The sequence below is a fragment of the Oryzias latipes genome, chromosome 3, assembly GCF_002234675.1.
Source record: "Oryzias latipes chromosome 3, ASM223467v1".
Lineage (NCBI taxonomy): Eukaryota > Metazoa > Chordata > Actinopteri > Beloniformes > Adrianichthyidae > Oryzias > Oryzias latipes.
In genome coordinates, this window is record NC_019861.2 from 6,636,748 (window position 1) to 6,662,769 (window position 26,022).

The 26,022-nt window shown below is 39.7% G+C and overlaps 1 protein-coding gene across 1 annotated transcript in view; it reads left to right on the forward strand.

The window, feature by feature from the left end:
• Positions 1-26,022, forward strand: part of LOC111946770 — a 39,937-nt gene that overhangs the window by 7,616 nt on the left and 6,299 nt on the right. The window contains exon 3 of the mRNA XM_023951026.1: positions 13,471-13,728. Coding sequence (XP_023806794.1) covers positions 13,471-13,728 — 258 coding nt within the window. The remainder of the gene's footprint in view (positions 1-13,470; positions 13,729-26,022) is intronic.

Here is a 26,022-nt window from a genome sequence, read left to right on the forward strand (position 1 = left end):
CCCATCACCTCCTCATCACCTCTATTGCCCTCACCAACATGCCCATTAAAGTCTGCTCCAATAACAACTCTCTCTCCTCTGGGGAAACTCTGTATGACCTCATCCAACTCACTCCAGAATCTCTCCTTCACTTCTAACTCACAGCCAACCTGTGGCGCATACCCACTGACTACATTCACCATCACCCCTTCGATTTCTAACTTTAAGCTCATCATCCTGTCTGAGACTCTTTTCACCTCTAGAACACTGTTTACAAACTCCCCCTTCAGAATCACTCCTACCCCGTTTCTCTTCCTATCAACACCATGATAGAACAGTTTGTATCCTCCTCCAATACTACGTGCCTTGCTGCCCTTCCACCTTGTCTCCTGCACACACAGTACATCTACCTTCCTTCTCTCCATCATGTCTGCCAGCTCTCTGCCTTTCCCTGTCATTGTGCCAACGTTAAGAGTCCCTATTCTCAAACCTATGTTCCTGCCTTTTCCCTTCTCTCTCTGGCAACGGACCCTTCTGCCTCCCCTCTTTCTTCGACCAACAGTAGTCAAATTTCCACCGACACCCTGTAGGTTAACAGCATCGGTGGCGGTCGTTGTTAACCCGGGCCTCGACCGATCCGGTATGTCTAAAGTGTTCTGGATGATTCGCATGGTTATTTTGGCAATATTTACGCCGGATGCCCTTCCTGACGCAACCCTCTCTATTTATCCGGGCTTGGGACCGCCACAGAGGCAACTGGCTTGCAACCCCTGTGGCTAGATTAAAGGTTGAACATCTGTTATATTATGGAAAGATCACAAAGCCAATTTTTAGTTGTAATTTGATCTTTTACTGTACAGCACAGTTTTAGGGAAAGTTTACAAATATTTTTTTTTTTATTTTGACTTTTAAGTCTTAAATTTACGAGACAAAAAGTCAATACTGTTAAATGACGAGATTTTTAGTTGAAAATTTACAAGAAAAAGACATAGATTAACAAGAAAAAAACACCAAAGCTGTCTGTTTATCGGAGTCTGGCTTAAAGAAGATGTGGAGATTTTTGTAAAGTTTTAGTTCCAGATAGGTTTCAAAAACCAATAAATTCTGAACCTTTTGGTGACCTAAAATCAGATTATTGTCAGTGTAGCCGGCATTCCGGCTACACTGACAATACGAATACGAATCGGATACGTGCATTTGCGTGTGCCATGTGAGCAGACAAATCGGATATGCCCCAGTAAAGGCGAGTCGAACGACAGTGACGTAATCTCAGGACAGCACCAACTGAGATCACATGACTTATTAAGGTGCTTTTGTGCGCTGATTTTGCTGTTCGAGGACAGCTGGAGCCCCATCAGCTGGAGCCCCATCAGCGTGTTACCTTTCAGCCTCAGGCTTCAAACCATAGTCGGAAACCGCTGTTATTTTCGGTCCGGTCCCGGTCGGGACGTGAACGGTAACTAATGAAGCAGGACACCGTTGCTCTGGAACAGGCTAGAAGCCGTTTATTTCTTTCCTTGGATCAAACTGTTAGTCCAGCACAACTTCTGCAAACACTTCCTCATTCAAAACTCAGAGATAGCACATAAGCCGTTTGTCGTTTGGACCAACACGCATCTTCTAAATGTGCTTTTATTACTGTCATGATTATTATTAAGGGTGGTCGCACATAATTTTTTTAAATCCGTGCGGTCAGTGCTCAGGTCCGCGGAAGGCGGAAATGCTGCTTCGTTTATGTAGTCCTCAGAACGTCAATGTTTGATAGTTTCAGCATTGTATAGTGTAAATGCAAAAATCAGATACGGGTTACTTTTAAAAGATGAGGTATGCGGGTCGTCAAAAAAATCAGATATGGTCAGAAAATCGGATTTGGGCATCAAAACCTGCAGTGTAAATGCAGCCTTAGAGATCTTGTCTTTCACGGAGAAAGAAAGGACTGAAGTGTCAGCTGCAGGGATACCGATGTCTTCATCAACGGGCTGCACCTGTTGATGAAGACATCTTTTTTCTCGTAAATTCACGACTTTTAATCTTGTAATTTTACTTCTTTTTTTTTAGGGTGGCCCAAAAACTCTGTCATATTTACCGCACCACAATGTCACAAGTTTAAATTAAAATACCTCAATGTGAGGCTTTTTACAGCAATTATTGGGTTAAAAATAATGGTGGTTAAAAATAGATTAATAATATTGATTTATTTCAGGTCACGATTAATTAATTGCACCAAAAAATGTATTGTATGACAGCACTAATTACCGTAATTTCCAGATTGTAAACCGCTAATTTTGTCACACGCTTCCAGGTAGGAAAATTAGCTGTGAAAATAACAAATGTTTTATAAAAAGTAATATATTATCATATATATGGAAATAGTTTACTCTGAGAAGCCTAAGAAAAGCATAATTTAGGCCCATTACACATTTTCATTAATGGGTTAAAATAAAATAATAATAATAATAATAATATGTTGTTTATGATGGGGCATATTTATAGAAATTAACATATAAAATGCGGGATTGTTGTCCACATAGGAGTGTTCCTTGTGACAGTCTTACTTTCAAAACATCTGTTTTGAATAAGGTGTTCTCTAAGCTTTCATAGATGTGCACTTGAAAAGGACAATCCATCATAACCATAGCTAAATACTGTATGTAGCACTGTAGGCCCTTCAGTCTCTGTCTATCTAAGCTGCTGATATTTAAACAAAGCAATTGCTTTGCAACCCCTCTGCAGAATTTTAATGCAAAACAACAACAAATGAATCACAAGCAGCAGCAGCCCACTTTGCTCCCTTCAGAACATATCAACTGTCAGCATGAACAACAATGCTCTGAAATGATGGATGGGTTAAAGTCTTTCCTCCATCCAGGATACAAAGCATTGACTTAACCTTTTATTACCCCTGTGCTTTGTATTTTTTTTACAAAGTCATGAACACATTTTAGAATTGTCCTTATTTTTTTGCAGTTTTTCTTTTGTTTAAAATGGATGGCGGGTAAAGGAGAATCTTTGCTCCCACATGTTAACAAAATATGATCTGGTCCTGACAGCAGAAGAAATTAATATTAGCGTTTTGTGCCCAGACAGAATTATATGACAATAAGTTTTTCATATATTAGAATATACCTGTGAAAGTAAATGCCTGGAGCATGATTTGCACTGCTTTAACATTTTACACCAAGAAACTTCCAACTGTATGTGGTGGGCATGCGCTTGTATCGGGTAGTGAAAGTCCATTGCAAACATCTTATGCTAAATGCGCATTTTTGAATCTAAAACATCTAAAAAAAAAAAGTAAGGCCTGCAAGTGTGGCCATGTGCAGTCCACTGACATAATGAAAAGTTGATCTGTGTCCTGAAGAAAAAATTAGGTTGAACACTTGATGGGAAAATTGAAAAACAGCCACTGCTGGAAGCAATGCATTAAAAACGGAACAGTAACTCTGCTTTTAGCCAAATTCAAATTGAAATTCATTAGAAATTCACTTCTGAGTTGTCGGCGGGATTGTTTGCACACGGCAAGTCTTCCCATCATGCATCTGTTTACACACTCTCCCCCTAGCTTACAGCCCCACAGAACTCCAACCTAACATTACTGGTACAACAAAAATGGCGAGCAATACTGGAGCAATCAGCTGTACAATTATGAGCTGGATGCCAGCTCGGCCGTGGAGCCTATGGCTGATTGTAGTTTGTACGTAACAACTACCGAACTCGTTTTTACAAACTACATTTTTTTTTATGTCTGCTCCATAAAGAACTAATGAGAAATGCAATTATAAGCTTAATTTTCTTTACTAATATCCTCCATCATGAGAAAAATGCTCCAAGAACATGTGAACTTGTTTTGTTATTAGTTTGTCACTTTTGAGTTATGATGTGTAATCATAGCAACAAGGGAGTGCTTTACGAGATTGAGCTGCTAATGGACAATAATAAAGATGAAGCACTACCCACATTGAGACCAAAAGTATAATATTGTGTGGATTGCAGTGTAACACATAGCATGCACCTTAGTCCGAAAATTCGTGAATGTGTGAAATCATACATACAAAAAGATTGTGCAACACATGCTTCCTTTTTGCTTACTAGATGGGGACAAAAAAACCCGCGTTGTCATCTCTGTCTATGTGAATCACACCTCGTGATGTAGTGTATTTTTTTCCTTTTTTAAAAATGTCCCCAATTGTGCTGTGAAAAACTTTGGAGTCTTACATAAGGTCTAAATGAAGATGTATATGAATGAGCATATCTTCATGTATGATTTTCTATATGTACTGTAGACTAAATATCTGTGAAGGTACTTATTCCTCCATGATATTTCCAATGCAGAAAAAGTTTTCAAACGGGTTACCATGACTTAAGGCCCGTACACACCGGGGCGAATTTCGCGCGCGATATTCGCCGACGTTTAACGCCTCGTGACTAAGTGTGCACACCGACGTGAAAAACGCCACTCGTAAAAGCCTCATTTTTAAAAAAACGCTGTTCGTTTTTTTGGTTTGACGCGCCGCGTTAAAAACTATACGACCAATGAGAATGGCACTTTTGCACACGTGTCTGGAGCTTCTGAGGTTACAGTAAAACACAACTTGGGGGCGCTCAAACACAAAACTGTCTTGCTGAGCACACATACGTCACGGCGAAGAAGATATACGGCAAGTAGCGTCTACACTGCCGCGAAGAAATAAGACGAAGAAGATGCACTCACTGACGGACATTCTAAAATATCCCCGAAAACGCTGATGATACATTTCCAGCTCTTGTACCAGTCGATAAAACTCCCCATTTTCTTCTCTTCTCGTAAGTATGGGATGTACCCAAAACCGACGTCTTTCATCATTCAACAGAACAATCATTTCTTCATCGCTGGAACTGGAGCTAGAGCTACTGGTGCTGGAAATATTCATGTTTTTTTTTGTTTGATTCTGACAAGCGCGTAAATACTTGCTCTTCTCTTCTGAGTGAAAAGCGACTTTAAGAAGCATAAAGTTGCGCAGCGCCACCTTGTGTACAGGGGTATTTCTGTTTTACATTAAGCGCCATCTAATGTCAGGGAATGAAATTGCATGTTTGCTCGGCTCATCGTCAGTGAAAATCGCCTGGGTGTGAACACAAAAATCCTGTTGAAAAACGCTGGCGAATAACGGCTGGCAAATATTCGTCCCGGTGTGTATGGGCCTTTAATGGTTCTTAGAAATGAGGCAAAAGTCTTTCAGTTGATAAACTAAATCCAGATTACCTTTTTAAAACCTTTTACTTCTATATGTACAAACTTTTGCATTAGGTTTTCAGGTTACTCAACATTTGCTGCTGAGGTTGATGCAACTTCTATGTGCAAAAGTGTTTTTAAATGAGGTTCCTACTGAGTTTTAAAAAAAAGATATGGATGTGGGAGGTTGGAAGGAGCAGGTGGAAAATTAGGAAGTTTAGACTTTCTCTCCCATCCCTCATGATAATATGTGGTGAGATAAATGAGTTTGGAACTCTAACCCAGTAGAGTTTGGTAATACAGGGTTTTGTATTTTACTGAAGTGTGGCTTCAAGAGCACATCCTAGACTCCAGCGTGTCTCTACCTGGCTTTTAGATGGTTAAGCAGACAAAGATTTAAAGAAAGGAACAACATTTTTTGGTTAACAGTATTTTTCCACAAAACATGATTTAATCCATTATATGCACTTTTAAAAGTAATCTCTGCACATAGATATTTAAATAGTACCTGTAAATTATTGTCAATTTTATAGACTAAAGAAGTTTACCAGTGTTCTTTTACTACCAGTAAACATTCCATCTTCAGCCACTGTTAACGCATCCACTTGACCTCGTTTCCTCAAATGTCGCTAAGCTACACACCTCCAAATGTCTCCATAGCAATATCTTAAATCATAACTCAACATAAATTCCTTTCCAATAACGATTTATATTTCAATGTCTTACCCCTTTACCAAATATTTTAAATTTGTTTGTCTGATGTTGAAGGTACCTTTGACTTTCTAAACTATAAATGTTGCAATTGGTAAGTGGCATAATCTTATATAGAAATTTTCCAACTGTAATTAAGGTCAGAAGTGCTTTACAACCAGTCCCATACACCCATGCATGTACATGCGCACACACACATTCACACACTGATGGCGGCTCCACAGCCATACAAGGCGCCAACGTATAGTATAACTACCAGGAGCGATGTTGGGTTCAGCGCCTTGCCCAATGACACTTTGACACATTGGCAGTAATTTTCCTGCAATCCTCCACTTGCTAAAGTTTTTAGCAAAAAGAAAATATTTGAATTAATAGAAATTTTAATGGCAAATTGAACAAATTTACAGGCTTTTTGGTTAATGGCTACAAAGCCTTGAAATATTTTAGAAACAGATGTGATTGTTTATTTATCAAGACTGCTTAAACTCATATAGTACTACAGACAGTAGAGTTTCATTATCCAATTATTGCTGCTTCAGAACTGAGTGCACAATCTTTTAAATTACGGTAATCTAATTTTCCTTTGCCAGACTTCGCTATTTATGTGCTTCAAAAAGAAGATTAAAGGTCAATTTCACATCATCAGAGATCTTGAATTTTTCATAATTTAATCCCATCTGTATACTCTCTATGGACATCTATAAAATTAGTTTCACAGTCTGTTCTAATGCTTAGAATTGGTCCTTTCTGCATGTGAATCTATTAATCACATGTGGGAGTCTACAGCCTAGTGGGCTGTTTCCAAATTTATAGGATGATTTAGTTGCCTTTGTTTTACCTCATTGGGGCCGAAGTAGTCACTTGACTAAGTAGACTGGGGTTGATGCAGTCTTCATTCCAATCAGCCATTTTTCTTTTTTTTTTTGTTCTGATTTCAAATGTCTGCAAAAGACACTGAGTCTTGTAATCTGGAGAGTTTGCATGAGGGATCCAGCAATTTTTGTTGTAAATAAGATACCATCAGACCACGGCTGTCAGGTTTTGAATAAGCTGGACCCAAATGCAGACTAGAACCAGTTTATTCAATTCAATTCAATTCAATTCAATTCAATTTTATTTGTATAGCCCAAAATCACAACAACAGTCGTCTCGATGGGCTTCGAAGTAAAACATGAACTCAAAAGGATCACGAATACAAAGAGTTCAGTAGGAAAATACTAAAAATGAACTAACAAACTGACTAAGCTATACTGGCATCCCTGCCCTTAGACCCCCCCTTCGCGGTAAGGAAAAACTCCCCAAAAAAACGGATTCCGGAAAAAACGAAGAAACCTCAGGGGTGCCCACATGAAGGAGGGATCCTCCCCCAAGACGGACAGGCGATTTACCAGAACTCTTAGAGAAGAATTAACTTATCTAAATCTACAACTACATATATAAAAGTCCAGTAGACGAGCTTCATCCAGCCGTGGTTGTGGGGACAGTCAAAGGCGCGAGTCGAGCCGGAGACAGGAACCACAGCCAGGTGTAGGAGCAGGAGCAGAGACGAGGTACTCGGTCAGGTACAGAGCAGAGACGAGCCAGAGACGAGCCAGACGCAGGATCCACAGCCAGGTGTAGAAGCGGGAGCAAAGGCGAGGTAGACGGTCAGCAACTGGAGCACGGATGAGCCAACAGGAGTCTGGAAGCACTCCCACTCCCCAGGAGGGGAGAGGAAAAGAGGGACAATACATGAATCGCACTGTACCAAACAGAGGCATGGAGAACAAAATGATGAATAATGATCAAGAATGGAGAAGAGAGGAAGGGTAGAAGTAGAAGAGAAAAGAGGACAGAACCCCGGAGCACCATAGTTACCCCAGCTTCAACTTCTAGCAGCCTTTTAAAACAAATAGTTACTATTAAGTTTAATTTAAACAAATTAACATTAAGTTAAATAATCTCTGAATACTAACTAGTCTGATAATAAGCCTGTCCAAAGAGGAATGTTTTCAGTCTAACTTTGAATGTAGAAACTGAATCGGCCTCTCTTACATGAGCTGGGAGCTTATTCCATAAGACAGGGGCTTGGTGGCTAAACGCGCTACCTCCAACCGTACTTTTACTAATGTAAATGACGTAACAAATGCATGGATGAGTTTTTCAGCATCACTCTTAGAAAGTATATTTCTGATCTTAGCAATATTCCGCAGGTGAAAAAAGGCAGTTCTACACGCCTGAGATATGTGAGCCTTAAATGATAAATCTTGGTCAAACAAAACCCCAAGGTTTCTAACTGTGGAATTGGGGGCTATACTTATGCCATCCAGGGAGACTATCTGAGCAGACAGAGCATCTCTGAGGTTTTTAGGACCAAGTATAATGACCTCAGTTTTTTCTGGGTTCAAGAGGAGGTAATTAATTGTCATCCAGGTCTTGATGTCACTGATGCAGGCGTTCAGTTTCTCTATCTGGTCATTCTGGTCAGGCTTCATGGATAAATACAACTGCGTATCGTCGCATAACAATGAAAATTAATGCTGTGTTTCCTGATTGTTTCCTAGGGGTAGCATATAAAGCGTAAACAGGATCGGTCCCAAGACTGAGCCCTGTGGGACTCCATAGTTGACTCGAGTGCACTGAGAGGAATGGCCATTTACATTAACGAACTGATACCTATCGGACAGATAGGATTTAAGCCACTGGAGAGCAGATCCTCTGATCCCTATTTGATCCTAGTTGTTTATTGAAACAAGTTGTTTATTGAAAAGAGGATGGAATCTTCAGGAGAGGCAACTGGCAGTAGATCCAGATATCAACTTTAGATGATTAAGAGGGGACAAATCCAGAACTAGAAAGACGAGGCTTGACAGCTTGGCTTAAGGAGTTTGACTTGGCTTGGCTGAGGTCGGTCTTGATTTGCTAGGCTTGGATTTGTGCTGCTTGGCTTGGCTTGGCTTTGCTTGGTCTTGTGCTGCTTGGCTTGGCTTGGCTTTGCTTGGCTTTAACCAGCAGGGATCAGTGGTCTCTTCTATAGACGAAAACAGACGAACAGACAATGGCCGGAGGGAGTGAAGGACTTATAAAGGCAGACTAATTAGATGTAGAACAGGTGCGAGAACATAAGGCAAGTGTGCGAGGGCGGCCTCGAAACCTGACAACGGCCTTCAAGGGTACAAGAGAAAGAGGAGAAAGAGGGAGTTTAAGTAAGTTGGGGGATCATAAAAGAAGTTTGGGGGAGGGGATAAATCATAATACAATAAGTTGCTGGACATTTATCATCATTACTGTGAGATATAGATGTTAGTGGAGCCTGTCAGATAACAATTATTTTAGTAGTCGATTAGTCAACGATTATTTTTTGATTAGTATACTAGTCAATAGTTATTGTTTACATAAAGTGATGGGCAATTTTTTTACAGGAGGTGATAGTGTTGTTACTAAGTCCACGGAGGTTATCATCATGTATGGTGCATTCAAAAAAATTGAAATTTTACATGTATAGTTGATGAATTTAGATTTCCACTTATAAAAGATAAAAAGTCTAAGGTCCCAGGTAAGTTATATGCAAGCAAAAAAAAAGCCATAATTGGCTTGAAAGCTATAGGGTTCCTTATCCCTGCACTCAATTACTGTATAAACCTCTCAGAAACGGTAAGCAAAAAATATTTTTATGAACAAAAATAATTTTTCTTTCATCAGTTTGCAAAAAACTTACTTAGGTGGTGGAGCACCCCTATCATGTCTTTAAATCTATCCTCTTCAACCATTGACAGAGGTCTCATGTCTTCCTTCCTAGGTGGCATTCGTTTTAAAACACAGAAGTACCAACCGTTGTAAACCTGATCGCGAAGGAGACTTTAATAATTGCGGTTTGTGACCGGCCGGATAAATATGACTTCAAGACGACAATTTATAGGGACAGAGCTGTAAAAATAAAATGTCTAGAGATCTGCGGGATCCTTTGTTGCAGTTGGACAATAAGGTCATGATTAGTCAGTAGAGAGATTTTGGTGACAATAATCTAAGCATCTTCAGAGCTATTGGGGATTTTTGACCACATATTTTAATATAAAAATCTCCAAAAATACACAAAGTGAATATCTGACCAAAATCTTTGTTGTAGTTGGACAATAAGGTCGTGATTAGTCAGTACAGAAAGTTTGGTGACTCTAGCTTAAGCACTTTCAGAGCTATTGATCACTTAAATTATGATTCCTCTCTCTATCTTTCTAACTTTACCGAACTCTGTGGAGGTACTTCAAACTCTGAACGGGCAATGAGAATCTCGGATGTAAATACGTGGGAATTACATTATCCTTTATTTTGTTCTGGACACGACTGGAAACACAAATTCATATGATGGTTTCTCAAATTGTAGCAGCATTTCCGCCTTCGGCGATCATGATCGGGAGCTTCGCGCTCCGCTATGCGAAGGCAGCTGCTGGTGCCCGGTCCAGAGAAAAATAGCTTGTCCGCGGTGCGTCCGAAGGAGGACCGCAGAAGGCGGAAATGCTGCTATGTAGTCCTGAGAAGCTGTGTAAAATCATCAGAAGTTCAGAACCATCACAAAGCCCTTTTCTCTGCCGCTAACACAAAGCTTACACTGCTCCTAGCATGTGTCTGTTAGCAGCCGGACACACAGAGAAAGCACTGACGTCATCGCCCCGCCTCCCCGCTGGAAATGCTTTTTTTGAAATGAATATTGCGACAATGTTCGCAGGGTGGATGTTAAAACGAAAATGCAATCCCCTCTTTGCATTTTCGTTTTAATTATGACACAGAATAAGCGGTTTTTAAGTAGAAATGAAAAAGCATTTTGAAGAAATGCTTTTTCATTTTAATTTTGAGTCATTTGATGCAGCTTCATTTTGAAAATTTAAAAGCATTTTTATTAGTCCATTTTTTTTGTCAAATTCAACATTTCTAAATTAATTTTGGTACACATTTACAAGAGAACTTTTTGAAAATGAAATGTCAAATACTATTTTCATTATCATTTTAATTAAGTGACAGAATAAGCAGTGTTGAGGAAGAAAATAAAAAAGCATTTTGGTGGATTTTTTTTCATTTTAATTTTGAGTCAAAAAATGCAGCTTCATTTTGAAAATGAAAAAGCATTTCCGGTTTTGACTTTTATTTTTAATTATGCTACATAATTGCTTCCTAAATACATGTGCTAGTACACAGTAGAAAAAGAAGAAGAAGCTTTTCCTCTGTGAACACCATAGGTCAAATGCGCATTCAAGAATGCATGTTGATTGCATTCTTGAACATGCTCTACATGTCAGTGTGTCTGTAGCTTAAGGGACACAATTGAACACCGTGAGGTCTCTAGCAAACAATATTGACAATTTTTGCTGAAAAAACCATCAGCTGAGCAACGTCACTTTGCTGTTAAAAAATTCAACATGTAACATTGAATTATCCAAAAATCTGTTTCTTGAACTCAACTGTGAGTTGATTTGTTCCTATGATCTGTCTGGTGGGATATTTAAGTTGGGTTATTCACTAACAAATTCTTTCTTTGTGTCATTCTTTTTTTAACATCAGCAACATATACCTGGGTTACCCTATCTTCTTGAACAAAAAATGTTGCTCTTGTCTTGTTTTACATTAATTTTTGAGACTTGTCATATTAATTCCATCAGTACAGATGTCCACAAACTCGTACTGCAGAGATTTCATCTCTGCTTCAGAAACAACAAGTTTTGCTTTTAACTTTGCATGCTCTCGCTTGTCAATTGGGCCTCTTCATCTTGCAGCAACACCATGTTTCCTTTTTAGAACACCAACTTAAGCTCTGATTTCAGGATTTTCTACTTTTACTTTTTAATCTTGCTGACTAAATAGATGCAAGCCTTTGATTTTTGTCTGTTGATTATGTGAAATATATTGTTTATTGGTGCATTTTTGGATCAATGTTGGTTATTTATGGCTCCAGCGTTAAAAACTGTGAAAAGATTCTTTCTTTTGAAGACCTGGTAGGAAAAAATTGCCCTTTTGCAACTTAAATTGATCACCTAGGAGTTAAAGGACAGCCATTTTCAATTATCCTGTAAGGCTTCATTCATAAATTGAATCAAGTGCAGTGGTTAGCGCTCTTTCCTCACAGAGAGAAGGCCCTGGTCCAAATCCTGTCTGGAACCGTTCTGTGTGGATGTGTTCTTTCTGTGCATGCCTGGGTTTTTTCCAGGCTCTCCTGCTTGCTCCCTCAGTCCAGAAACATGTTTCTTATGTTTATTGGTGTTTCTAATTTACCCCATAGTTGTTAATATGAGTGTGTCTATTCCTGCAACAGACTGGCACTCTCACCTAACAGTAGCCAGGACAGGCTTTGGCAACCCATGACTCCAAAAGCAATTAAACACGTTCTGAAGAAGGATGATGAATGGTTTCAACTATACTGCACATCACTGCAGATCTGTTTTCTGCTGTAGTTGTTCCATGTGAAATCCATGTTTGATTTGAATATGATCTAGGTTCGAACAACTGTGGAATATCTTCTTTTGTAAAAGTCCATTGAAAGGTTTAGAAACTTGATGTGGACAGTTTTGGTCCCCTTGTTTAGAGAAGGTTTGTGACTGGTTTGTGACAGACTAACTGCGACAAACTAGATTTTCAACCGGGTAGAAGGGCCCGGTTTTTGAAAAGAAAAAGAAAGATGGTAATATATAATATATACTAATACTTGCAGTTTGGTCTTTTGCCATGCGGCTGTTTACAGTCTTTGATCTATTTCTATAACTAAGGTTGAGAAACAAGAGAAAATAATGTGTTTTTCACGTTGCTTTGTTTGGAAGAGGGATGCTGGGGTTTAAATGTGCATTGGTAAGACAATGACCTTATTACAATCAAGTGATACAGTTGTGTCAGGCACAGCTCCTAAAGTTTCTGCAGGAAGGAAGTGGAAAACAAAGGAGACAGGACTACAGGCAGCGTTGGGGCTAGGGACTGAGTTAGGTGCTGTATGAGTACCGACCAAGTTTCCTTTATACTTTTATCAATAGAACCATTTATATTAAAAACATTTCAGTGCCTTTGAGAATCATTTCATTAATTCTAGAATGCTACTAAAGGTAGCATGCTTGATTAAGGTGATGTTCATTGACCAGCTACACTGAAACAAACACTACTTAATTTAAATGTTTGTTATCAAGATTCTTTTGGGTTCTTCAAATAATATTTAACACAATCAAATAAAAATTAAAAAAAGAAAACTACACCTCCTATAGACCTTTTTTCTTAACATAAATTTAATTTTCTTAAGTCCCAAGTTTCTTGTAACATGTTGTGACCCCGTTTTTTGTGTTTTTAATATGTTGTTGTACAATCTTCTGATGATGGAGGACATATAAAAAAAACAGTATGTCACGGGTCCGCCGTCAGCTGCCTCCCTCCTCCCTACTCCTCATTGGAACCAGCTGCACCTCATCACCTCATCACTAGCAGACCTTCTTAAGGAGATCCATCCCAGCATACTACGCCAGTCCGTTACACTCTCTCCGGTGCCTACGCCTGGTCTCTAGTTTAGTCTAGTTTCTGCCAAGTTAAGCCACGTACTTACCTTGCCTTGTTTACGCCTTCAGGTCCGTTCCTCCACGGGTGCCGCTGGTTCCTCCTCGTCACAGGCTGTCTACGCCGTCCTCGGCTCCATCACTCGCTCCAAGCTGTGCTCGCCGTCCTCGGCGCTCCTCCTCGTCACAGGCTATCTACGCCGTCCTCGGCGCTTCTCTTCATCCACGACTCTCATCCCCTCTCTGATTAAAACTTCTGACTCTGCCTCGTCTCCTGAGTTTCTTCCGGGTTCCAGCATCTGGGTCTCCATAGAGTTCGACCATGACACAGTAAGCTCAAAATTGCATTTCAGAATATTTATTCAAACTGTTGTGAATTAGAAGCAGACGAAAGTTGCAATTTGAAAAAGACCTTATTTGTGACACCGCAGGATGAAACGACCCTATTCAGATTTTTTTGCCCCTATGCGACCTGTATCTGATCTTTTCATGACAGTCTGAAGGACACAGATCAGATCTTTTCAAGGCCACTTGGGTATGTGGTCCTGAATCCGATACGTATCCGATCTTTTAAAATGCGACCGCCGTCTGACCGGCCAGGCCACATTAATCCGACCCTTACGTCATCGATATGCAACAAAAGTCATAATTCTGCGTTGAAGTAGCCGGGAACTACAACATAAACATCAACCATGGCACACGATGCTGCTGAGACCAGTCAGTGGAAGGGAAGCGAAGTCCCCAATTGGATTAACATTTGGGGTGACAGCTCTATTCAGGCCAAACTCGATGGCTCTTATTGCAACCGGGTGGTTTTTAAAATTTTTTCCAGCGAAATGGCTGAGCGTGGTGTTGAACCTTCCCCACAATTACTTTTTTCCGACCATGGTCAGAAGCACGGGGGACCCAAGGCGGATCCTCCTCCGGGGTTCACTTCCCCGTTCGGACCCTTAGATTCTCCAGGATTCTCCAGAACGGGTTAATAAGGAGTCCATAGCATTTATTCTGGGGGGAGCCTTCTTTTGTTACCATTCTCCTTCCTCCCTAACACTGCCCCTCATTCTCTAACTCGCTGCACGCGCTGTCTCTTGTCTCTTACACACACACACACGTGTGCGGCCCCAACACATACACATCTCCATTCCACAACAGTGGGTACAGACGATCCTGGCTCCAATGCCTTCTTAAAATGAGAAGATTGTAATTGTGTTGGCTCCTTTGTGAAAATAAATGTAATGCAAAAAGAGCTCCGCTGTTGACAACGCTGTTGTTGACATTCATTGTTAACGTTAGCCACTTCCGCAAACAATAGTGATGTCATTCACCATTGAGTACTCTTCTGGGTTCATTTCACGGTCACACAGGAGATCACATTGCATTTTATTGGAAATGTGAATGGCCTTGCAAATATTTTTTTTTCAAAAAATCGGAACTGAGCATGAGGCCATGCAGTCTGAACGTAGCCATAGTGTTGGACAGAATAGGTCTGGTGGATGACTGTAGCAAACTTTTATATTGGCTGGCCAGTAGGCAGCCTGGCTGGAGATTTTAGAACCCGAGAATCCAGGAGGCTGAAGATAGTTTCAGTATGCAAACAATCTGGCAGCTCTTCAAAGAAAAGGGTGAGGCTTACAAATTGGAGTCCCGATGAAGGAGAATGGGTTACAGGTGAGGTAGAGGCAGGGAGGCAAACCAGGAGGTCAAATGCTCCGCCCAGCTTCTCCACAAAGCCCAACATGTAGAAAATGCACTGGACAGGCCATACGCTCCCTGCACTGCTCTATTTTGATGCATTCGCTTGCAGACAGGATTGTTTGCCCTTCCGTTAGTCATTTGGGGTGAGTCCCGGGGTAAGTTCAGCTGGTTCATTTGTGCTGCCAGGCACTTATGGAGTGCAGTGCTTTAGCCAGTAGGCTTGTATCATGTCAGGGCCTGGTGCTGTCCAGTTCATCATACCTGAGACTCTTTCTTGAATGTTTCTTTCTCCCGATATACTTTTCCAGTACTGTTCAGTTTCCAGCCTTGGTGGGTCTGCTCTGCTGTTTTGACCCTGCCACTGAGCGTACATTTTCACAGGTTGACCTGCGAACAGCCTGATTATCTGTCTGGCTTCATTGTCTCTTTAGGCGGCAGCTCAAGGCCAGGAGTCTTTGTTTGGCAGTTTCCAGTGCTTCAGGTATGGGCATCTGGCTGTATCTCTTAGACACTTGCTTTTTCATTGCACCTCAGTGAGCTGACTCACATCCCTCCGAGCTACCTTGATTTTAGCCTCCAACAGTTGCTTACACGGTGGGTATTGTTTTCTTCCAAGGTTGCTCTTTTAGCCAAGCATCTCAAGGATCAATGCTGCTGAAGTGTAAAACAGTTCATTGGTTTTGTGATTGTTGTGGTAGGAATTCCCCTCAACGTTTTCACAGTTTCCAGGAGACTTTCAGGTGGTAATTTAAGTGTTGTAGTAGATTTCTTAGTGTTAACTCTAGCCATGATCTTAATTTTCAGGTCAGTTGCTGCCTTACTTAGCGCAAAGGTGTTTAATGGAGCGATGTTCCGAAGTCTGATACGGCCATCTCTCTGACCTGGAGTTCTGGCTCTCCTGTGGTATTGCATTTGTGTTGTACCTGTTCAATGTCAAGACAAGTTATGATAGCAGTTGCCTTTTGTGGATTTTGGAGTATCGTGCAACTATTTGCTTTTACTGCAAGTTCCGAAGCACCCATTCACTCCACATTCTCTGCATGTAACCTCTCTGAGTAGGTTTACTTGAGTAGTAGCACTCCAACAGAACCTTGTTCTCACATTAATCTATTTCCATTTCGTTCCAGTAGTTCCCACATTCCATCAGGGTTCTATGGTTCCCCAGCACTTGACCCAAATCTTGTCTGGTTGGGTGATGTCTGAGAGCTGGCAGGACACAAGTTTCATTATCACTCATTGGTTATCAGGTAGGCAGTAGCATAAACATCATATTCATTGTTCGCCCCCCTGAGACTTTAACCCTTATTTCCCACACCTTGTCAACTGAGCTAACCAGCCACATATATTCACAGTATACAAATATATTAGTCATTGTTATGAGTCTGAAGGAGTAGGTTTGAATAAGCTACAAATTCTTATCAAAAATATATTTATTTTTCTCAAGGTCAGCCAAAAGGAGACTTTTTTTCTTTCCCTTTTTTATGTTCTCCTTCATTTTATTTCCTAAACTGAAAATTATTTAATCAATTTATGTCAGCTGTTATCATCAATTGTGTAGGCACCATTATCATGTTTGTATATAATTCCCTTTTTTGGTCACGTGACTAGTTAAGATCTCATTTAGGCGCACCTGTCACCTGTGTTAGTTTGGTTTGTTGGTTTGACACAGAGAGGTTGCACAGGGCCCAGTATTTTTTGTTGACCGCTTTTACACTTGATCATGTACAATACTTTTCAAATGGATCGTACCACATGTGTCATCTGAGGCAATAATGAAGTGGAATAAATCACGACACACAAGAAAAGTGGATTTCATGGTCATGGTTTTTTGTGGAGCGCGTCGCAAACAGGACCTGCCGCAGCCTCTCTAGCGGCTCATAAGCCCGCAGCCGCTACAACTTTGTCAACAAAAAATAAAAAGACAACGACAGAAAGAAAAGGACACTCCACACAGCGCAAGAATTCCGGACGCCACAAAGACAGCGCGACAACCGCGGGATGGATTGCAATCAAAGCGCCTCTGTCAGTGTCATCCAAGCGGAGGTAAGCACCCGGAAGCGACGGGCGCTCGGTCAGGAATCCAGCTTAGTGAAACTCTGAACCGCTATCTGGTGAAAAACGAAAAATCATACAGTGTATGTTTAACTAAGTCAAGATTGTATGGCGATCCCCGCACGAATGCTGCGCTGAGCAAGTCATTGCAGGATTTGTAAAGCTGCACAAACAACGGAGTCGAATGAATGAAAGTATTGCGCAACACCACGCAAGTGACGAAGGGAGAATGGGTGAACCAGAGAATGAGTGCTCTGCGATGGAAACGAATGAAAAAAGACAAATTAAACTGACTGTGAAAGCTCTCAGTAATAAAATTGAAAGGCTTCAAAAGGAACGCAAATTTGCTGTGAATAAAATAAAGGGCCTTATTCCAGAAATAAAGAAACTTATGACAAACGAAAAGAATGCTGAAAATGTTCAGTCTCTCATTGTGGACTTGACAGAACTGTGCGCAAAGGCTGGTGAATCACATGCAACGTTACTCCCTCTTTTACCACAGGATGAACAAAATAGTCAAGATGAGTGGTTTTCTAATATTCGGGATCACAGCAATGCTTTCATAGTAGGTGTGACACAATGGCTTGGTGACGTTAAGGAACAAAAGGATGTTTCTGCTGCAACATATAATTTGCTCTCAAACATAAACATACATCAAGTCACGAATCAAGAAATGGAGGAAAATGATGACATAAAACCCAGTGACAGTGTGTCAAACGTGGAGCAAAAATCAACAAGATCACATTCTGGAAAGTCAATAACGTCCTCTACAACTTCATCATGCATTAAAACAGAAGCAGATCTGGCTGCTTTAATGGCAAAACAAGAGGTTTTAAAACAAAGACATCAACTGGAAGAGGAAGAAGAACGACTTCGTCAAAGAAAAGAACAACTTAAATTGGAAGAGGAAATCTGTGCACACAAGGCCAAACTGAAAGTGCTGAAATCACAAAGTATTGCAAGTCAAAGGCTTTCTAAAGCATCAGATGGAATGAACTCCTATTTGGACAGACAAACAACAAAACAAAAAACTCTGGATTGGAAAGCTGACCCATTCGTACCATTTTCACATCAAACAGCTCAACGGGATCATCAGGTTACAGGGACAAAGCCTAAAGAGAAAGCTGTGGGGGCTGAAACTACAATGATTAAAGACCAAAGACATGGAAAAGAAACAGTTCCCTCAGTCCATCCAAGTTTCCATATCCAAGACACAAGAAACACAAACACTGTGATGGACAATCAACAATCAATGTTGGACATAATGAGAAATCAAAATGAAATAACAATGCTTCTGATGACTCAGCAACGTGTTTCATCTTTGCCGAAGCGAGATGTACCCATGTTTGACGGAGATCCACTACAGTACCACATGTTCATGAGAGCATTTGAGAACAACGTAGAGAAAAAGACTGATAATAACAGTGATCGACTTTATTTCTTGGAACAGTATACCAAAGGTTTGTCTAAGGAACTGGTTCGGAGCTGCCAATACATAAGTTCAGACAGAGGTTATTTCAAAGCTAAAGCCTTACTCAAAGAACACTTTGGAAATGAACACAAGGTGGCAGCAGCTTACATGGACAAGGTTCTTTCATGGCCTTCAATTAAAACAGAAGATACTAAGGCTCTTCAAGATTATAGTCTTTTTCTCAGAAGCTGTTGCAATGTTATGGAGGATTTGCATTACCTGCATGGATCGTACCACATGTGTCATCTGAGGCAATAATGAAGTGGAATAAATCACGACACACAAGAAAAGTGGATTTCATGGTCATAGTTTTTTGTGGAGCGCGTCGCAAACAGGACCTGCCGCAGCCTCTCTAGCGGCTCATAAGCCCGCAGCCGCTACAAATTGTATTGATTTGTCGTTTGTTGATTTTATATGTTTGAAAAATGGTTAAAAAATTATGAAAGGTTTACGCCTCTAAAGAAGATTTTGCTCTATCCATCCCTTATTCATTATCCAAAATACATTCTTTTGGTTTTTTCCATGTTTAATTATGACTTGGTTGAATTAAATAGTCGCATCTCTAGTAATGTTATTTAAGGCAGTGCAACAGCAAAATTGACCTGTGTTGTCAGCAAACTAAATAGATTTTAACACTTTCTCCGTTTGACAGTGAGGAGAAAAATAAATAGTTTGGCTCCCAACACCGACCTTAGGGGGATCCCACGTGTAACATTTAGATGTTCAAACATTTAAAAATATCTTCATTCTTGCAAACTGTTTCCTTTTTTTCAGGGAGTGCCACACCCATTCTAATCCTACAGATTTAATTTCCCCTTCTACAATAAAATTGTTAGTTTTTGGCAATGCCCGCTTTTCTTAGATCCATAAACATTCTCATTGCATGCAGTTTTTGTGGCAGGCTTTGGTTACATTTCAATTGTTTCTGTAGGACTGTCCTGACATCCAAAGAGCAAAGTGTATATGTTAATGAAATTTTTCACATTGGATTATTTTGCATTTCTTCTGGAAATCAAAATATCTGAGTTTTAGGTGGGAAACATATGACTCCATCCATTTTTTCTTGGCAGTGTAGCTGTTTTAGTTTGCCTCTAAAAGCGAAAGCACATAAACACTATTATTTGAGGGCCTGTTGATAGACCCTGAAATACTTGCAATAAGTCACATATGTCCGCTTGCTTTTATCATCCAAGTTTTCACATTACTCTTGAACTGTACAGGAACTCCTGAGAAATGGGGTCTTATTAATTATCAAACTGATTACTGTAATTTGCAATCATCAGCGGTATAATTTCAGCACTATGCTGCAGTTCATGCAGGGACATTTATGAACAGAACATTGTGCTTTTGATTTCTTCTAAGTGTTGTGAGTGTGTGTGAGTGTTATCTTGGCCTAGATCAGGGGTGTCAAACTCATTTTCACCGTGGGCCACATCAGCATAGGGGTTGTCCTCAAAGGGCCAGACATGACTTATACATGTAACTAAATGTAATGAAAAATAAATGTAACTACTCAGTAATGTTAAATAACTCATTCTTTATTTATAATAACTTTTTAAAGAGACAATAACAGTTGCATAGAAAACAAATGTTTGCTTGTTACTCTGGCATAAATCCTTTAAATTCTGTCCGTTTATTAAAACCCACATAACTCCATTAATGAAGGATCAAACTGTTCAAGTGAATAAAGAAAAATAACATAAAACTGAGCTAGAAAGAACATGTATTAGATGTGTAACATTTTACAAAAAAGCCTGCACACAGTCTTGCATCCAACTGATGGTTGGATGACAATTTGTCTGCATGCACAAATAGGACCTGCAAACGTTAAATAATTAAAACAGCAGCTACACATAAATAATATGTAATCAAAAAGAGAAAAAAATTAAGAAATTAAAAACTTTTATGCTCTCGTGAGCCACATGAAGGGACATGGCGGGCCACATTTGACCCCCAGGCCTTGAGTTTGACACATGTGGCCTAGATAATCTGATTGTGAAAAGGATTAGTTGTTTGCATTTTTACTATCTCTATCAAGGCACACTGATCTCAAATTGAGCTTTTTCCTTGACTTTCAGCCTTTTGGTAATTTTTTCTGTGCCTTTTATGTTCTCTCAATTTGAGAAAGAAAAAAAAACCTAGGGGTGAATTTCACCCATACTGTATCATAGATCAACTGTGACAGCTGGTCTTAATCAAAACCTTATAAATGCAATATTGTAAGAGTCCACTTGCTTTTAGCCTGACTCTTTTAGTTGCTTTTTTAGTGTAAAATAAGCTTGTAATAAACCTGATTGGTGTATTACAAACTTTCGTTAAGTATTCTCAAGATGTTAACATGCACCATTCAACATCTGACTATTGATAAAAGAGTGATTCTTATTTTGAACATTGATCCACTTCCAATTGACAGCCAAAGAGATGCTAGTGAGTGAATTACTGATAAAGGGGGTTGTTTTCTATCAATTTATCATTTTTTAAATAAAGTTAAGAGAAGAGAGCCATGCCTCCCCAGAGATGCATACTTTCTTATTATCTTGGTTGTGAAGGTGGTTGGCTTATGGATTGGAGTTCACATGAGAGGGACTGTAAGTTACTGAAACCACACAGTAGCACCAGTATTTTTATGTACCGATCCAAAGGTAAATGCAGGTCAACATTGTTGCTACCCAGGCTTAACCACTCTTGAGCAACTCTCTTTGTAACTGGAAGGAGGAGCAGCAGAACTTTTCCGGGTGACCAGGCTTCTCATCCGGGATTAACCAGCCATCCTTCGGAGGAAGTTCATTTCGATAGCTTTTATTTGAGACCTCACACATTCGGTCATGACTCAGAGGTAATGAACATAGGTGAGTAATGGAACAAAGATTTACTGGGTAATTTGCGTTCTGGCTCACCTCTCTCTTCACTAAAATGGACCAACAGGCACAATCTACCCAACCTGAGAGGACAAACTAGCTGTTGTGTCGGCACCTATTAATTTGTGGAATGGTGTTCCCAATGGTTGCTGCATTTAAGTGAGACAGCCTTTTTCCATGGTGCTTGATTGAAAGTGTCACCATTTGCAGTGTTTTGTTGTACATTTTTGTTACAGTTGCTACTTGATCACATAATTCTTTTTACAACTAAATTGGTCAATACAAATTGGTTTGCCATACTTGCAACAATCGAGCACATGGCATCATGTTTGGTGCTGCACCAATGATGAGACATCTGACCACTGTTCCCCATAAGCTGTGCATGAACACACTACTCCTACACCCTTTGCGCACAATAAATCTGTCCTGCGCACAATATCAAATTTTTTATTTTTATTTTAAAATAGTTTATTTCAAGCAATCAAATAAGAATAATGCACAAAACAATACAATCAGCAGTTATACATTCATACAAATATGTATCAAACTTAGGATAATTAGACATAAAATTAAAGATTGATTGAAAGGGAGTAAAAGGAAGCGAATTTATAATCCCACCCCTGTTCTACCGTAAGCATGTCTGCATTATCCGGTTCCTATATATTTTCAGACAGAATTAAGAATCCTTAGTATCAATAAAGCACATGACAAAGATGGATTACTTAATTATGTAAAAATAGACATAACTATTTTAGAAATCATTGCAAATCCTGATGAGTTATATAAAACATATGCAGATTATATTCATTAGAAAAAATAATGTATATGATTAAAAATAACACTATATCAGAAAGCATAGACAACACTGTTTCAAAAATCTTCATAGCATATATTGATCAAGTATCAAAAGTTAAAAATATGTGCAAATTATTTTTCATTAGGAAAAATCAAGAATCAATTTTTGGAGCAAATGAAGTGATAAAATTAGGGATCAATCATTTTAACCATTGTCAATAATTGATCAATCATTTTTATTATCATTATAAGGTAATGCTGTGAAATAAAAGGGTCCATATTCTGCATGGTCCAAGGTTGGTATTCCATCTTCTCCTGCCTGATTGACAGCCATCCTTCTGGTTTTAACAGAGTTTATAAATTAATTTCGCTGTTATGTCTGCAAAGTTAGATTAAGGTCCTTTTCCTTCAGCAGCTGTTCTCAGCACCGATGAAAATTGAGGTCAGGTTGTCTGCAGGTCAGAACTCTCTGCTGAAAATCAGGGTGACTTAGACTTTTAGAGAGAGCGCAGATCCCAGGCGCCTTATTTCTTGAAATTATATTTGACTCTTTAATTTATTACTGCATTTGTTGGCTCATAAGTCTGTGATCAAACACTTCTCAAAGTCCTTCTTGTTGGTAACAACCAGAACCTTCGACCGATCCGGTGGACCGAGTGGTCTAACGAAGATCCTGCAACCTTAAACCCAAGTGTTCAGAATCTGCTTACAATACCTGAGAAGCCTGGCATTTTTGGCAATTTCAGCATTTCTACTGGTCAGATAGTCATTCAAATAAATGGCAGATCCTTTGAGATTTTTCTTTTAATTCATCAAAGCTAGCTTGTGTTTCTGATTCAAAAACCTGATGAGGATCGCTGGTTTATCCGTCTCCTTTCTCCTGGGAAGCAAGTGGCAGGTCTATATGGTATTTAGATACAGGGAAATCCCTTCAGACGTGAGAAATTATTCCACTTGATGTTCCAAAGACTCCATCACTCCCCGTTTCAGAAGAATTGCTAGCAATGCTAGCGCTATTAGCATTAGCAGTGCCAGCTCCAGCCGCAGTTAGCTTTGCCAGAGGTTTGATCTGTAAGCCAGTGAGAATGACATTCTTGCTTCTTGTTCCACATCGCTTGGAGTCTTCTGAACTCTTCCACTAGCTCTATGAGAGGAGTTAGCGTAGCCTGGATCTCGTTCACTCGTTCCATGAAAGGATGTAACGTAGCTTGAATGTCGTCAACTATTTTTTTAAGGTCATCATAGTCATCTGTTGCTTGGTTTTTCTTCGGGCCATGGTCAGCTCTCTTTTTTCGGAGAAAATCAAATTCAGTGCAATTCAGTGAGTGACAGGTGACCAAAAATGATGAAAAGGATAAAGACGAGTGTCCAGTATACAAAGCTGAGTTCATATCAATGCACATGATCTCAGTTGTTCAAATGAACAACAGACTTTTACCTGAGAGCGGGGAATGAGTCCGGCGTCTTCTCGGACATAAAGTCCTACTCTTTCTTCTTTTGGTTCAATTCTCGTACAATTAGCACCGAGCACACAACATCAATTAGTCTTTCCTCCATATTATTTCGCATTTTGAACGGGCGCACATAATTATCCAATTCACAGAATGGCTTATTTCCCTGACCACAGAACTTGTAAAAAACAAACTTTTAGACATTTCATTGTTAGTGTTCCAAATCCCTGACATTCAACATAATTTGATTAAAATTCTTGGCATGGTTTGATTAATTTAATAAGCTGCATGACTTCTTAGGAGATCTCAGATTTTAGAAATGTGAACTATAGACGTGACTACATAGTGAATCCCCAGTGTTGTGCTCAATAGTCCAGGGAGAGCTCATTGAGAATCTGTGTTTGCTCAAACACACAAAAAATTAGCGGGAACATTACACCTGACCGGTCCTACTTTGCCTAATTTTGTCTGCAGTGTTTCTGAGGATAATGATGCAACCTGAAGACTGAATGAAGTTTGTTGCTTTCTTTGTCCAGTGGCAATTACCCTCAAGATATGCCTCCATATTAATGGATGTCCACATACTGGCTGATAAACTAACAGCATCTAGAGGTCCTTTTTTGCTTTCTCCTTTTTGTCCTGATAATTCATGCTCACTGAAAAATTATGAAACCAATGTTATGTATTTTCTGAGCACTGGCAGCTACACGCTAATGTAGCTCATCGGCGACATATCATGATGTCATTGAGGGGTAGTGTCGTACGAATTTCTGTCATCCGTTTGGAGGGATAAATGTAGGGGTAGAGAGAAACCATATGGGTAGGGATACGACCTACAATCGGCAAGCAACAAACTCCCCTGCTTCGCTAAATCCTGATTCATCTACTTGCAGATAAATTGATCCATGTTCGTCTTTGTTTTCTTTGTCTGAGATGGAATCTGGATCATACTATACGGCTGGGTAGCTCCAATATTGCGTGTCATATTTTTTAGATTGGTATTGTTGGGCTGTAAGCAAGCGGGAGAGCATGCAAACTGATGGATGACAGGAAGTAAGGACAGGTTTACTCTGTGCCAATAGCCCCGCCCTTAATTTAGCGAGAATTTCTGATGGACTCCCGCCACTTTAGAGAAACTATATACTAGAAAATGACAGGTTTTTAGATTTTGGCTAAAAATGGCATGATCATAATTAAAAGACCACTGGGATAGCTTTTACAGTTAATGGAAAGATGATTGAGGCGGGTCTCTCTGGTCTTAATGGTTTATTTATTGGATATATATACATAATATATACATAATCACTCTAAAAGCAGATTATACTGTTGAGAGAGATACAACTTCAGTTTGATCACCGGAGACAGACTTAATGGCCCAAATGTAATCGTTGTACCCATTTATCACTGTATAATTGTTAAAAAGATGATGCCACCAGAATGTTAGGCAATTCATCTAAGGTTTCTACATTAGTAGAAACTAACTACTAGAGCTTCAACACGTGTTTTTAATGCAATTTGGACAAGCTTTTTGAGGCTATTTAACTTTCAAAAAACACTTTATCAATTAAACATACTAACGTAGGTCCACTCACCAAGACAGAAATGTTTCTTTGTGCATCTTTTGGCACAAGGGAGGATGAATCTGTGTGTGTGTGTGTGTGTGTGTGTGTGTGTGTGTGGGTGTGCATGCGTGTGTGGGTGCGCGCGTGTGTGTGTGTGAGGTGCCAGTGAATATTGGAATGGAAGCAGTTTTTGCTTTTGCAGGGTCAGGGTTATTGGAGCTCCCAAGCTGCAGGAAGCCCTAGCAGCCTCTCATTGCAGGTGCAGACCTCACGAGCCTGCACTTACAGATAAGCTGGAGTGTTCAGTCAACAACAAAGCTGTATAATGCAAATGCAAATTTCAACGGATGTTTCTACAATTTTTGTATACTAAATATTTTTCAGTGAGAATGAAGTCAGTTTAGTTTGTTGGCCCACCTTCACAAAGCCAGATTGCTTGTATTTGTATGTAGTGCTGAAGGTAAAAAGGAATGAGAATCACTATTGCTTTTTGGGAGTTAATCTTAAAGATTGACTTGAAAAGATTTCTTCCTTGGTCTTTTCACAAGAAATGGCTACATATGCACATCTTTAATTGTGTACTTTTTCAATTTTTTAAGACAATTTTTATTTAAACCGCTATAAATGTACATCTTCTCTACTATGTTTCAAGAGCAGTTACAAGCCATTAGGTATGAGAAAACATTTGTTATTTGGTGTGGCGACAAGAAGCAGATGTTTCTTGAATGTAGTTCAGTGAG